The 15,003-nt window shown below is 36.3% G+C and overlaps 1 protein-coding gene across 3 annotated transcripts in view; it reads left to right on the forward strand.

The window, feature by feature from the left end:
- The window catches only part of sh3tc2 (SH3 domain and tetratricopeptide repeats 2), a 32,364-nt gene extending 28,023 nt beyond the window's left edge, over window positions 1-4,341 (forward strand). For all 3 annotated transcript variants that reach the window (XM_051649925.1, XM_051649926.1, XM_051649924.1), the window contains 3 exons: window positions 469-619; window positions 2,506-2,702; window positions 2,867-4,341. In XM_051649925.1, coding sequence (XP_051505885.1) covers window positions 469-619; window positions 2,506-2,702; window positions 2,867-3,403 — 885 coding nt within the window. In that variant the 3' untranslated portion in view covers window positions 3,404-4,341. The remainder of the gene's footprint in view (window positions 1-468; window positions 620-2,505; window positions 2,703-2,866) is intronic.
- The last annotated feature ends 10,662 nt before the right edge of the window (window positions 4,342-15,003 follow it).

Consider the following 15,003-nt stretch of genomic DNA (forward strand, 5'->3'; position numbering starts at 1 on the left):
TGTAACAGAGACACAGTATGACGCCATTTGAATGTTGAATTAACAGATTTAGAAAGGTTTTATACATCTGTAACATCTCAAGTTCACTAACTATGGGACAAAGAGCTCCCTCACTGTGTGCGCTTACACTAATATCAACAAGCGCTCAATCCACTGCTGACAGCTGCACGTGGGAGAGAGGGAGAAAGAGCGGATCTACTCGTGCATCTTCTGGAATCACAGTTTGATACAAAAACAAGTTTATTGATTTGATTTGTTCATCTGTATGTATTGGTTTAATAATTTGAGGCTGCACTGTAAAGTGAATAGAAGTGTGCGGGAATTTCCAGTGCTATGAAAGTGGAGCTTGCGGGAATGATTACAATTTTGTGCAATACCCGCAATCCCACGCCAAATTTCAGACCCTGTGTATACCCTGTGAAATGGTTTTCACAACTTATGAATCTGTTTGCTGTTTTTTTAAAAAAGGATGGGAGTCTGCCATTTGCACGCAGCATTAAGGATGTGCACTCAGAGTTCAGGCTGCTGAGTAAACTCACAGAGCTCCTGATGAAGCAGAAGCAATATGAGGAGGCACTGCAGTATGCAACACTCGCAGTGCAGGTCAGCACCACAACTGGTAAGATATTATTGCACAACAACTCCTTTTAAAAAGTCTCTGTTAACTTCAATTTCATCTCTGTTGGAATTTCTATAAAAACTTATGACATTTCAAAGCCAGTGATATTCAGCCAATTTAGACTATGGACCACTATGAATGAATAAACCACAAGAAATCTTTTTGTGAAGGCAAGCTCCAGTACATGTTTTGAAAGCCTTGGACTGTGTTGCCCCCTGTAGGACATATGCCCTCTATACAGCATACAACCTTTCCAATATGTTACTACATCCAACATGAAATAAAATTTGACTCGGTTTCCTTTTTTTTTTTTTTTTTTCTTTTTTTCTTTTTTTTTATGCACATACTCTGCCTTTATAAATTAAATAAAATTAATACTTCATGAAAATAAAATAATTTGCTTACCTTTTCGGCTAATGTCACCTTGGCAGATTGGAATATTTGGCCATTGTATTGGGATACTGTTTATGAAATGCAGCCTTTCTTAAATCTTGCCCTTTGTTCATACAGCAATATAATGCTAACAAATATTTATGTAATAAAAATGAAAAAAAAAAAAAAAAAAAAAAAATTTATAGATTTGAAAAAGAAGCATTACCATTGGGATACATCAAGATGCTCTCTGGATGAACTTGACCTTCATCCTTCACATCTAATTAATTCACGATGGATAAAATCAAGTCACTCATAAATGCAACCTGGTCTCATGGAATCACGTTACTATAACAACATTTTTGCTAATGAGTTTACGTTCTACATATCGCAGCAGTTTTCTGGTGAAATAAACACTAGAGGAGCAACAACGAGTTTTCTTCACTTTCAAACAAATCACAACTTAACGCCAGTTTAACAGTTCGTAAACATGTATTTTTTCGCTCTGTTGCTCACACAATGCTATCATATGACATCTAAACACGTATAGTATAACACACAATTTGAAAAACAATACATTTTAACACTTGCGTTGCATAACCAACTACATTTACAAGCTTATTCCAATGCAACTAAGTTGTGCAGTGGCGCAACTGATAGAGCGTTGGACTTTGAAAGCTAAAGAGCTTGAGTCTAGAGTGTCATAGAAGCGTCACGGAATGACGTGGTTGCTTCAGCTATTGCGTTTAAGTGTCAATTACAGCATTCCATTTAAGTGTACTCCCATTGTGCCAAAATTTTCTATTTACATATAATGATGTTTTTCATCATAATTGTGCAGACCTAGTATCGGCTAGGTTTAAGCATAAGGTTTAGGGTAGGGATGTCGATTTTGTTAATTTAAAACTAGAAAAAAAAGATGTTTTTAAGGTTAATGCTCATGCTCTGTCATCTCACATTTGCTTTCTATGACACTATTGGTTAGGTTTAGGTGTAGGGTTTAGTGTAGGAATGTCTGTTTTGTTCACCTTAGCTTTAATGACGCTATCGGTTAGGTTTAGGTGTAGGGATGTCGGTTTTGTTTATTTAAAAAAAAAAAAAAACAGATGAGGGTTTTAAAGTTAATGCTCTATCATCTCACATTTGCTTCTTATGACACTATTGGTCTGGTTTACATTAAAGGTTTAGGTTATGGAGGTTCTGTGTATTTAAAACGTTATAGAGCATTACCTTTTAAACTTCATCTTTTTGTTTTAGCACCCCTCAGTTGACATTTCACCTCAAAACTCCAGCAATATGTGTAATAAACTACGCAACTTCATTTTGCCAAAAAGTTGCCATGTAATTTTGATGAGATCAGGCTGCATAAATAAGTCATTACAGTCATTACAACTATGATATAATTTCATGTTGACTTTAAAGTACAAAATATTTTTTTTCTTTCATTCTCTACTGTCAAAAATTTGGTTATATCAACTGCACATTATAAAGGCCATGTGTACTGCATATTGCAGGTGTTCCTCTGAATGAGAGAGTGGCCTTCCATCGTCTTGCATCGGTTTACTTTTCATTAGGGAAGTATGAGATGGCTGAAAACTACTACCTGAAGTCTCTTTCATTCTGCCCCGTTCTACTTGAACATGCTTTTGAACTTCACTACTATGTCAAAGTCTACTGTAGATTGGCCGATCTGACACTATACAAATTAAAGGTGAGAAATTTTACATAAACCTCAGACAAAACAATACATTTTTAATGTAGGAGTAAAGCACATGTTTTTACAGAGATATGATTAAACACAGATGCAGAGACATTATTTTGGCAGCAACTTTTAGGGTAACTGCTATACATGTGACACTGGTATTTGTGCCTCAGGATGCATTCGATGCCATTGGCTATTTCCACTTAGCCCTGGCAGCAGCCCTGGAGGACAAAGAAAGCCTAAGCACTCTGTACATCATCTACATGAAGCTGGCAGAGATCCATGCCAACTGCATGCCTGATTCGGAACTGTGTAAAAGTTACATGGCCAGTGCAAAGAGTCTAAAGAGGGAACTGGCCGGTTACACAGAATCTACTGACACAGAAGACAAACATCAGGATCACGCTAAGGTAGACTGTGCTGAGGTAGAGACTTTCACTCACACCAAAGATGGCCTTTTAGACTCCAGCAGTGTCACTAGTACTCTCACAGAGTCCAGCATGACAGACACCAGCCTCACAATTACTGCCCAGAGGGAGTCTGAGCACATACCCTCGAACATCAGTCACAAAGAAGACTTGGACACTAGCTTCTCAGAGGAAACAGATGCAGGACCTCCTCATCACACCATTCTAGAGACTAGCTGCACTGACAACACAAACCACACTAACGGAAGTAGATTAAAAGAAGGCATGACATTTGTAATATAGGTGCAGCGAGCATGGCTAGAATGTGTTGTTGAAATTGAACAAAACATACACTATTGTCCTACAAGTTGTGCAAATGCTTTTTAAACAAGCTGTTCATATTTTTTGGTGAAAGATTTTACTCTGAAAACACTTTTAAATTTTTTTTTTTTTTTTTTTTAAAAGAAGTGTGTAAGAATTTATTTTTCTTTTATCTATCAAATGTTTGAGAATATATTTTCTATTGTTTAATAGTGTTTCAACGTGAATTTTCATGATTTTGTATGATTATAAATATGTATTTTATCTGTGTGTGTATGTATGTGTATATATATATATATATATATATATATATATATATATATATATATATATATATATCGATCAGCTACAACATTAAAACCACCTGCCTAATATTGTTTAGGCTTGTGCTGCCAAAACAGCGCCAACCCGCATCTCAGAATAGCATTCTGAGACGCTATACTTCTCACCACAATTGTGCAGAGCGGTTATCTGAGTTACCATAGACTTTGTCAGTTCGAACCAGTCTCGACATTCTCTGTTGACCTCTCTCATCAACAAGGCATTTCTGTCCAAAAACTGCCCATCACTGATTTTTTTTTTTTTTTTTGGCACCATTCTGAGTAAATTTTAGAGACTGTCATGTGTGAAAATCCCAGGAGATCAGCAGTTACAGAAATACTCAAACCAGCCCATCTGGCACCAACAATCATGCCATGGTCCAAATCATTGAGAGCACAGTTTTTCCCCATTCTGATGGTTGATGTGAACATTAACTGAAGCTCCTGACCCATATCTGCCTGATTTTATGCACTGCAGCCACATGATTGGCTGATTAGATAATCGCATGGATGATTGTTGGTGCCAGACAGGCTGGTTTGAGTATTTCTGTAACTGCTGATCTCCTGGGATTTTCACATACAACAGTCTCTAGAATTTACTCAGATTGGTGCCAAAAAAAAAAAAAAAAAAACAACAACAAAAAAACACATCCAGTGAGTGCCAGTTCTGCGGACGGAAATGCCTTGTTGATGAGAGAGGTCAACAGAAAATGGCCAGACTGTTTCGAACTGACAAAGTCTATGGTAACTCAGATAACCACTCTGTACAATTGTGGTGAGAACAATATAATCTCAGAATGCTAAATATATATATATATATATATATATATATATATATATATATATATATATATATATATATATATATATTTGTTCTTTATCTGTTTTTCCTTTCTGAGTTATCTTAAAACCTCTAAAAATTAAAACAAATTTTGTGAACTGCCATGGGCAAAATACTGTTTCATGCCAGAGCAGACATTTTTGCTTGCTTAATAACCATACAAAGCAGTGTAAATTTTAACGAGGCTCTCATGGAATAAATCCTAACCATAATTGATGTTACTCCACTATCAATTAAGTATGTATTGTCAATGGTAAAGTTAGCCTAGGCCCTTACTTGAGAATTTTAAACCTCAAACCTAACAGTAAAGCATCATCTTAATTTTAACCACAACATGCTAGTTTAGGTCTCCAATTTACACTAATAGTCGCTTACCACTTATAAATCGAGCCCATGATAGCATTTTCATAAACATTTACCATCTTATACATTAGCCAGAAACCTGTTTACTGCATGGTTCCTTGTCCTTAGCCTCTTTCAGATGACACGTCTTTAAACACGTCTATTCCTCGAAATCCAGTTGTAGTGTTGATTCACAATAGACCTGTTGTACTAATAATATTATCCACTAGAGGGAAACATTGGCCGGGGTGACTAGCTTGACTGGCCTCTCAAAAGGTGAGAGCCGAAAAATTCCAATGGAAAGTAATTATCCCCGTGCCTTACTCACTACGAAGGACAGAACTATTGATATGGGCACTCTAATGGGTGCATGATATTACTGAATGAATGTACCCTTCGCTAACAGACTTGTGGAAGGACCCTTCGAGAAATAATAATAATAATAATAATTTTCTTACCATCGTTTGGAACGACCCTTCGAGTCCCCTTCCCGCAGTGCCCTTCAAGGTGCAAAAACTATAGCCTAAATGTCCATGATGTTCATATACATATATATATATATATACAAATATATACATATATATATATATATATATACAAAATGTTGTCCCCCGCATAAATAAATATATTTAAAAGGGCGTAGCATATATAGGCAACTGACACGTATTTTTAAAAGTCAAGTGGAGTTCTAACAGAGGCAATAGAAATAATTCATGTAATAACTTTGCAATTCTTTAAAAATAGTGGTTTATATGTTTTGTTTTTTGTTTTTCTATAGGGTGGCACATGTCCCCCCTGTCTAACCCTAAAGAATACACTTAAAAATGAAACGCCTAAAATATTTTTTTTTTTTTTAAAACACTTAATTCTAATGTACCTTGTCAAGTCCTATTAAAATTTAGCTGACATAAGTTTTTCTGCCTTTGTTTCAAATTTTTAAGAATTTATTTAAAGGTAAAAATAGCTGTCCCCATTTTTTTTTTTTTTTAAATACCAACACAAACACAAAAAGTCTCACTGCCCTGAAGCAAAACTTGGCCACACTTCAAACCATGTGACCAGGAAAACAAATTAAGCAATTTCCTCTTGATGGACCATATAGTGAGTAGATGTTTTTTTTTACATTTTGAAATAGTGTCGTAATATCAGAAAACCTGCATGTGTTTTTAAAAAGTGTCATTACCGAACTTGTATTTCTTATAAAAAGATGTGATGTTTGAAAAAATGTTATGTGTTTTTCATGACTTTTCTCTGTTTAAATGAGCGGTGTCTAAAATTCTACTGTGCTGTCATTTTAATATAAGGGCAAGATTTGCTTGAAACACGAAACTGTTACGCTGATGGGAAGGACGAGACGAGAGAGTGTGGATCCAAATGCAGAATTATTTATGCTACTCAGAAAATGAAGAAGAAATAAAGATTAAAAATAAAACATTTGAGATAAAGGAAACCAAACGTAACAGCAGTAGGCTGGAGCAATAACATAAATTGTAAACTCACAACCACATAAACAAGAACCACCAAGATGCCACTGTTGGGCCCTTGAGCAAGGCCTTTGACCCTGTCCGCGCCAGGGGTGCCGTATCATGGCTGACCCTGCACTCTGACCCCAGCTTAGCTGGAATATGTGAAAAAAAGAATTTCACTGTATATGTGCAAATGTATAATGTGTGATAAATAAATTAAATTTCTTTTTTTTATTATTTTATTTTAAATTAATTAATTTTCACACACAACAGTCTCTAGAGTTTACTCAGAATGGTGCCACAAAACAAAACACACCCACACACAAAAAAACAACAACTAGTGAGCGGCAGTTCTGCGGATGGAAACACGTTGTCGATGAGAGAGGTCAACAGAGATTGGCCAGACTGGTTTGAGCTGACAGAAAGACTATAACTCAGATAACCACTCTGTACAATTGTAGTGAGCAGAATAGCATCTCAGAATGCACAACATGTCCAACCTTGAGGCGGATGGGCTGAATCAGCAGAAGACCATGTCGGACACTTTATTAAGACCATAATATTCCTTATAAAGTGCTCAGTGAGGCAAAATATACAGAATATATTTTTTTACTTGTAGACTGATACAGGCAAAAGACACAAGATGCTAATATGCCCAAGAGTACAGCTGAGCGCCTATGTGAATATTGGCAGAGAATCAGGGATGATATAGATATCAACAATAATTAAAAAAAAAAAAAAAAGAAAGAAAATAACAATTTTACATGAAAGCAAGAGGGAACAATTAACTGTAAAAGATTTGACTAACAGGGAGAAGAGATACACTACTGCAAGATGGAGCGCAAGTCAAAAACAGCATAGGGGATGGAAGAAAGCACAGAAAGAGCTAGAGAACTCCAACTTGTGCGTCAAGTTAAGGTGAACCAACACACTCTCACAATGAAATCGTCAGGATTCGTTAGACTTTTCTAAATTTGGCTAATTCGTATGATATCGAGCAACTGCACTCATTTGAATTTCTATGACTTTCTCTACAGCCAGTGATGTCGCTGGACATTGTTTCCAACTAATACGTGACAATTACTTGCTTCTGTCACACACAACAGCTTCCTATCATGTTTACACACTCTGCTGATTGGTTAAGTTTAGATAAGGGGTTTGGGTTAGGACATAATATTAATAAGTATGTTTTTAACGCCTCGTGCGTGGAACTCGCGCTTCCGCATTAGACATCCGGGACTTTGCATGTGATGAAGTCGTATGAGTTTATGTGAACCACATCGTGCAGGACCATACGAAATAGCCAACTCGTAAATTATATATGACTTTTCGTGAGATCGGGTTGAAGTGAACGTACACCAGACCTGAATAAGGTCACTACCAAAACATCAAGGTCACAAACGAAAAACACTGTTTTTTATACAAAAAATGTAATGATTTCTATTTTTTTTTTAAATGGTGACCATTTCATACAATTTAAGACTCTTTGTTCTCTGTCTTTAATGTTATATTTTGTATTTATTTTAATTTTATTGTAACTTTTTTTTATTTTAAAATTATTTTAGTTTTGCCACATTTGTATTGTATTTGTACCAACTGTGATATTGCATATTTTATTGTATGTGCCTTGCTATATTGTTTATTCATTCTGCTTGAATTGCCATTATAAATGTATATCTTATTGCTATCTATCTATCTATCTATCTATCTATATATATATATATATATATATATATATATTGGTGGCCAAAAGTTTGGAATAATGTACAGATTTTGCTGTTTTGGAAGGAAATTGGTACTTTAATTCACCAAAGTGGCATTTAACTGATCACAAAGTATAGTCAGGATATTACTGATGTAAAAAACAGCACCATCACTATTTGAAAAAAGTAATTTGATCAAATCTAGACAGGCCCCATTTCCAGCAGCCATCACTCCAACACCTTATCCTTGAGTAATCATGCTAAATTGCTAATTTGGTACTAGAAAATCACTTGCCATTATATCAAACACAGTTTAAAGCTATTTGGTTCGTTAAATGAAGCTTAACATTGTCTTTGTTTTTGAGTTGCCACAGTATGCAATAGACTGGCATGTCTTAAGGTCAATATTAGGTCAAAAATGGCAAAAAAGAAACAGCTTTCTCTATCATTCAATCATTGTTTTGAGGAATGAAGGCTATACAATGCATAAAATTGCCAAAAAACTGAAGATTTCATACAAAGGTGTACACTACAGTCTTCAAAGACAAAAGACAACTGGCTCTAACAAGGACAGAAAGAGATGTGGAAGGCCAGATGTACAACTAAACAAGAAGATAATTACATCTGAGTCTCTAGATTGAGAAATAGATGCCTCACATGTACACAGCTGACAGCTTCATTGAATTCTACCCGCTCATCACCAGTTTCATGTACAACAGTAAAGAGAAGATTCAGGGGTGCAGGCAAAGAAAAACAGACATTGGACAACAGATAATTGGAAAAGAGTGTTATGGATCTTAACCCCATTGAGCTTTTATGGGATCAGTTAGAATGTAAGGTGCATGAGAAGTACCCGACAAGACAGCCACATCTATGGCAAGTGCTGGAAGCATGGGGTGAAATGTCACCTGAGTATCTGGACAAACTGACAGTTAGAATGCCAAGGATCTGCAAAGCTGACATTGCTACATGTGGAGGATTTTTTATGAGAAATCTCTGAAGTAGTTTAAATAGTCAAACTGTAATAGTAATTTTTCACATTATTAATATCCTGACTATACATTGTGATCAGTTGAATGCAACTTTGGTGAATAAAAGTACCAGTTTCTTTCCATAAGATCAAAATCTGTACATTATTCCAAACCTTTGGCCGCCAGTGTGTGTGTGTGTGTGTGTGTGTGTGTGTGTGTGTATATATATATATATATATATATATATATATATATATATATATATGAACAGCTCTGTTGATAAGTGTTACAAGCATGATCATCATTAAATCTTATTTACATGATGCTGGTGTTATCTAATGCAGTCTTGTAGAATTATTTCATGTAGTGAATGCCAACACAATAAGCTCTGCTCATTTTTAAACATCATTATTTAGTGGAAGGGGAGGACAATGAGCCTGAAGTTTGTTTTGCACAACAGAGGAAGGTTTGATCACTCAGTTTGGCTCGATCACACTTAGCGATATCTCTTTGTTCAAACACCAGCCAAAACGTTTAAGTGTTGAGTACTTTCCTCACAAAAAGGATGGACTTCCAATGTTTACTCACCATCTTCACCACCAACAGCCAGGTACAGCATCACACGTTTTTTCCTTTGTTAATGAATCCTTATAAAATGTTGAGGGCAACGGAGCACTTTAATACACACTGCTTCTGTCCTGTTTTGGCATGCGGTGAAACCAGTCATAAATGTTAATCTTTCTGAGGTAAATTGGATCTGGATCCCAGATCACATTCAGACAGCTATGACAGTGCACTTTTTCACGATACAAGAATTTGATTGTTATATGTGTTATTTTTAGGTTTCAACTTGTTAATAATTTGTGTTAAAATGTGTAGTTGACTTGAAATGTCTAACACTTACAGCTCTCATTATTTCACATGCAAGTTCATAATATTAAATTAAATTACATTCGTACTTTTAAAAATGTATTTGTCACCCCACATTTTTAAAAGGCTTAAATATGATTCAAATTGTTATAAACGGAATATAAAATAAAACGTAGCTAAATTTTCACGCATATTTGTGTATGTTTGTGTGCTAGTGTTGTCAAAAGTACCTACTTCAGTACCAAGTCGATACTAAAATAAAAAAGATATAACGATACCAGTGTTTCTGCAGTACAGGTAGTACAGAGCACCGGCTCAGTCTGGTATCAGCGCACAGTATGACTGACACACGACTGCTTTAAAATAAGGCTTATTTTGAACGCCTGCTCTCTTACTCCTTTTACACTAGATGGACAATCAAATTAAAACTGTGACATGTCCTAGTGTGATTTATTAAACCATTTAAGGCTGCAATCTTACTGAGGAAGAACTGCGTACTTTAAATAAATCTGACCGCTCATCCACTAGAAACTCCACAGACAATGAGAATCATTCATGTTGAATGAGATGACAGAGCAGAGCACTTATCCATTGTGAACCAGCTTATGCATCCGGCAAAAAACACGTCATAATAAAAGTACGATTCAAAATAAAATCTAGATGCCTGAAATTGAAGAAATTGAATAAAAATATATTACAGCTGCATAGTAAAATGTAATATTCACTGTAATAATAATTATAATAATCAAAATATCACAAGCAAAAAAATGCTATGACGTGTTGAAAAGTTCTATTTTCACTTGTTAAATGTTTTAAGAATGTATTGATTAGACACCATTTTGATGATGAAATTAAAAGAAACTTTAAAAAATGTTCTAGAAAGTTCTGGAAAATAATAATAATGATTAAACTATAATTATTAAATAATTAAAAATAACTAAACTGGTGTGTTCAATAGCACATTATAATATTAGCATTCTTTTTCTGTGGTATTGAAATTGGTATCGAGAACCGTGAAATTTCACTGGTATCGGTACCAACTACTGAAATTTTGGTACCGTTAAAACACTAGTGTGTGCATATGAATATAGTGGCAGTCTGCCCGGTTTAACATGCAGAAGTCTGCTAACCAACATGATGGGTCAGGGATCGGCAACCTTGTTGACATGGAGTGGCAATTTTTATTTTCCTGTTCAATGACTGTGATGATTGCACAAGTCTGTTGGGTATACTGCAGTCTCATCACATTTTAACTTTTTGTTTAGCCTCACATTCAGCTCATGAAAACATGCTACGTGATCATGAGGAAGGATTACATCCAAATTTAGATTGGAATGCAGGTGTGGAATTTCATATGAATAAAATAGTCTACTCCTCTCTCACCGTTGCTGGCATGCCAGTGATTACCCCTCTGCGTGTCAATGCTAGCACGCGCGCCATAGGTTGTCAACCCCTGCATGGGTGAATGACAAAGATAGGTCAGAGTTGTCGTATGAGATATTTTTAATGACTTTGTGTTGTCGCTTGGAGTTTCATGAGCACAGAGGCACATCGGTATGTCCACAGCTTGAAGGTAGGATCTTGTGTATTTATGAATGAAGTACTCTTTTTTTTTAAATCTCCCCGCTCTGCTTCCAGTTGTTATGACATCCTCAAAACACTTTAAAATACTCATGATAACTTGTGGCAACTCTATAACCTGTAAACCCAGTTTGCTAGCTAATTACACTTTGGCCAACACCACAGATACAGTTGACAACAGAAGTTTACATACACCTTAGCCAAATACATTTAAACTCAGTTTTTCACAATTCCTGACATTTAATCATAGAAAACATTCCCTGTCTTAGGTCAGTTTGAATCACTACTTTATTTTATGAATGTGAAATGTCAGAATAATAGTAGAGAGAATTATTTATTTCAGCTTTTGTTTCTTTCATCACATTCCCAGTGGGTCAGAAGTTTACATACAATTTGTTAGTATTTGGCAGTATTGCCTTTAAATTGTTTAACTTGGGTCAAACATTTTGGGTAGCCTTCCACAAGCGTCTCACAATAATTTGCTGGAATTTTGGCCCATTCCTCCAAACAGAACTGGTGTAACTGAGTCAGGTTTGTAGGCCTCCTTGTTCGCACATGCTTTTTCAGTTCTGCCCACAAATTTTCCTTCAGACTGAGGTCAGGGCTTTGTGATGGCCACTCCAATACCTTCACTTTGTTGTCCTTAGGCCATTTTTCCACAACTTTGTAGGTATGCTTGGGGTCATTGTCCATTTGGAAGACCCATTTGCGACCGAGCTTTAACTTTATGGCTGATGTCTTGAGATGTTGCTTCAGTATATCCACATAATTTTCCTTCTTCATGATGCCATCTATTTTGTGAAGTGCACCAGTCCCTCCTGCAGCAAAGCACCCCCACAACATGATGCTGCCACCCCCATGCTTCATGGTTGGGATGGTGTTCTTCGGCTTGCAAGCTTCACCCTTTTTCCTCTAAACATAACAATGGTCATTATGGTCAAACGGTTCAAATTTTGTTTCATCAGACCAGAAAGTAAGAACTTTGTCCACATGTGCACTTGCAAACTGTAGTCTGGCTTTTTTATGGTGGTTTTGGAGCTTTGGCTTCTTACTTGCTGAGCAGCCTTTCAGGTTATGTCTATAAAGGACTTGTTTTACTGTGGATATAGATACTTGTCTACCTGTTTCCTCCAGCATCTTCACAAGGTCCTTTGCTGTTGTTCTGGGACTGATTTGCACTTTTCGCACCAAACTATGTTCATCTCTAGGAGACAGAATTGGTCTCCTTCCTGAGTGGTATGATGGCTGCATGGTACCATGGTGTTTATACTTATGTACTATTGTTTGTACAGATGATCGTGGTATCTTCAGGTGTTTGGAAATTGCTCCCAAGGATGAACCAAGACCTTTTTCCTGAGGTCTTGGCTGATTTCTTTTGATTTTCCTTTGATGTCAAGCAAAGAGGCACTGAGTTTGAAGGTAGGCCTTAAAATACATCCACAGGTTCACCTCCAATTCAGTACACTCTGGCGCATATGGTGAACAGCAGAGATTATTAAGCAGAGACGGGTCACTTCTATTCAAATGAATGGGAGAAATTGGAATGCCCAACAGATGTAGAAAGGAAGTCCTGCCTTACAGGTAAAAGAGCCAATCTTCTTTTAGAGACCAACATTGCCTGTCAATCAACTCGAGAAAGCACATACGCGTTAGCTAAACAAGTCGGGAAAATTGTGTTTTTTGTTTTAGCATAATCTGAGGTAAATATGCAAAACGTATGATTCCAGCATTGTCAGACTTTACTGCTGATTTGAAATATGTTCTTTGATCATAATCTTGACCAACCGTTTTTGAGATGTTGGTGTTCCCCCATTCAAGTAGATAGGAGTTGCACTTTCATGACTGGAAATAGCTTCCTGAGAGCATTACAAAGATGGCCGCCAGAGGATTGACTTAATTTCTAGAAAGACTTTGCGTATAGTTGCATTAAGCCAGGGTGAGAAATAATTATAGCATTGAAAAAATTGCACACCTCGGGTTTAAAAATGGTGAAGCCAAGGAAGGAGGTCTTGTCTGAGAAAGCCATTCAACTGCACTCCTGTTCATCTTGCTCAGCTGGCGAAGGAATTTTGGAAGTAGATGATGTAATCTACCATCTTTGCTAATGCGCATAATGTTGAGCCAAAATACCATACAGGACAAACACTTTACTTTGTGTAGAGTAAACACAGACAACAAACACAGAAATATACATACCTTAAATGTGTCTTTAAAATGAATTTAAACCTCTTGTATAAACTTAAATCATAAAAGTTCTGGTTTGCTGTGTGTGTGAGGTTGTTCAAAAAACCTGTGGATATCAAATTACCTCAAGTTTTATTAAAATAATTAACTATATCATTTTGGGACAAACTATGGTCACTATGGTTTATTTTTTGGAAAGGGGCAATTCCAGCATTATAGATGTAAACTTTTCATTGAAAATGTGAAATTTAACTTCATTAATAAATTACTTATTACCAGTATATCATACATTATTAATATGCATAATTAACATACTTCAGAATGTGGTTAACTCCTCCTGGGAGATACTAAAATGAGCCCTGACTTGGTTAGGAGCTCAAACAAATGCCTGATCATTCACATTGGTCCCAAAATACACTGGAACCTAATTACTTCAGAAGCTATTTTTCCAAGTTGGGACCATAATGAAGAGAAGAAACATCCCTTTTATTTTATCCCTGTGAGAAAACTCCCATTGGTATATATTGTGTTAGTGTATGTGTCTGCATGTTTGCAATCATTTAGCCAACTACTAATGTATTCCATGCACCAGAGAGATGACTACTAAAAGCTTTCTGATAGAACTTGGTTAAATGGTGCTTATCATTGGGAGGCTTTAAATTATTGAGCATTATACCCTTAATGAATTTCTGTGCTTTCTTCCAGCATGGGGTCCAACTCCCACACTGCCAGAGACAACAGAGCTCCTATTTAGACTTGCGTTTCATTTAGAGAAAATGTTCAAATACAGAATGCAGGTCATCCTCAAACATTGCCAATTATGAGCTCTCGCTGTGTTATGAAATGTTTTTTCTCAGTAATTGTTTTGGTGCCTGGGAGTTATTACTGTCTGGCACATGTAACATGCAAAGTGAGTTGGCATTTGGTAGAGAAGAGCTCCATGCTGAGGACCAGCATCAGTTCCTCTACTTATCCACACTATTACTGCATAGCTCCAGGGTTGCAGTCATAACAGAGTTGTTAATGGTAAAGTTAGCGTCAAAACACAGTATTGATCACCCTCACTGAGCTCAGGTAATACACTTTGAATGTATGCAGGCTCCAGCCTTGTCACAGTGTGAGGTCATATTAAATTTTGCTAGATGTTCTGGAATTGTGAACTCAGTTAAAGACTCCAAATAGAGCTCTGGAAATATTCAGGTCCTGTTCTAATGAGCAACAGTTTGTTTCCAATAAATCTCTCACTGCATATTAGCACAGATCGCTTCTTATCACTGTATGCTAGTGGTGTCCTACTCCATAAA

Source organism: Myxocyprinus asiaticus, chromosome 22 (genome assembly GCF_019703515.2).
Source record: "Myxocyprinus asiaticus isolate MX2 ecotype Aquarium Trade chromosome 22, UBuf_Myxa_2, whole genome shotgun sequence".
In the NCBI taxonomy this organism is placed as follows: Eukaryota; Metazoa; Chordata; class Actinopteri; order Cypriniformes; family Catostomidae; genus Myxocyprinus; species Myxocyprinus asiaticus.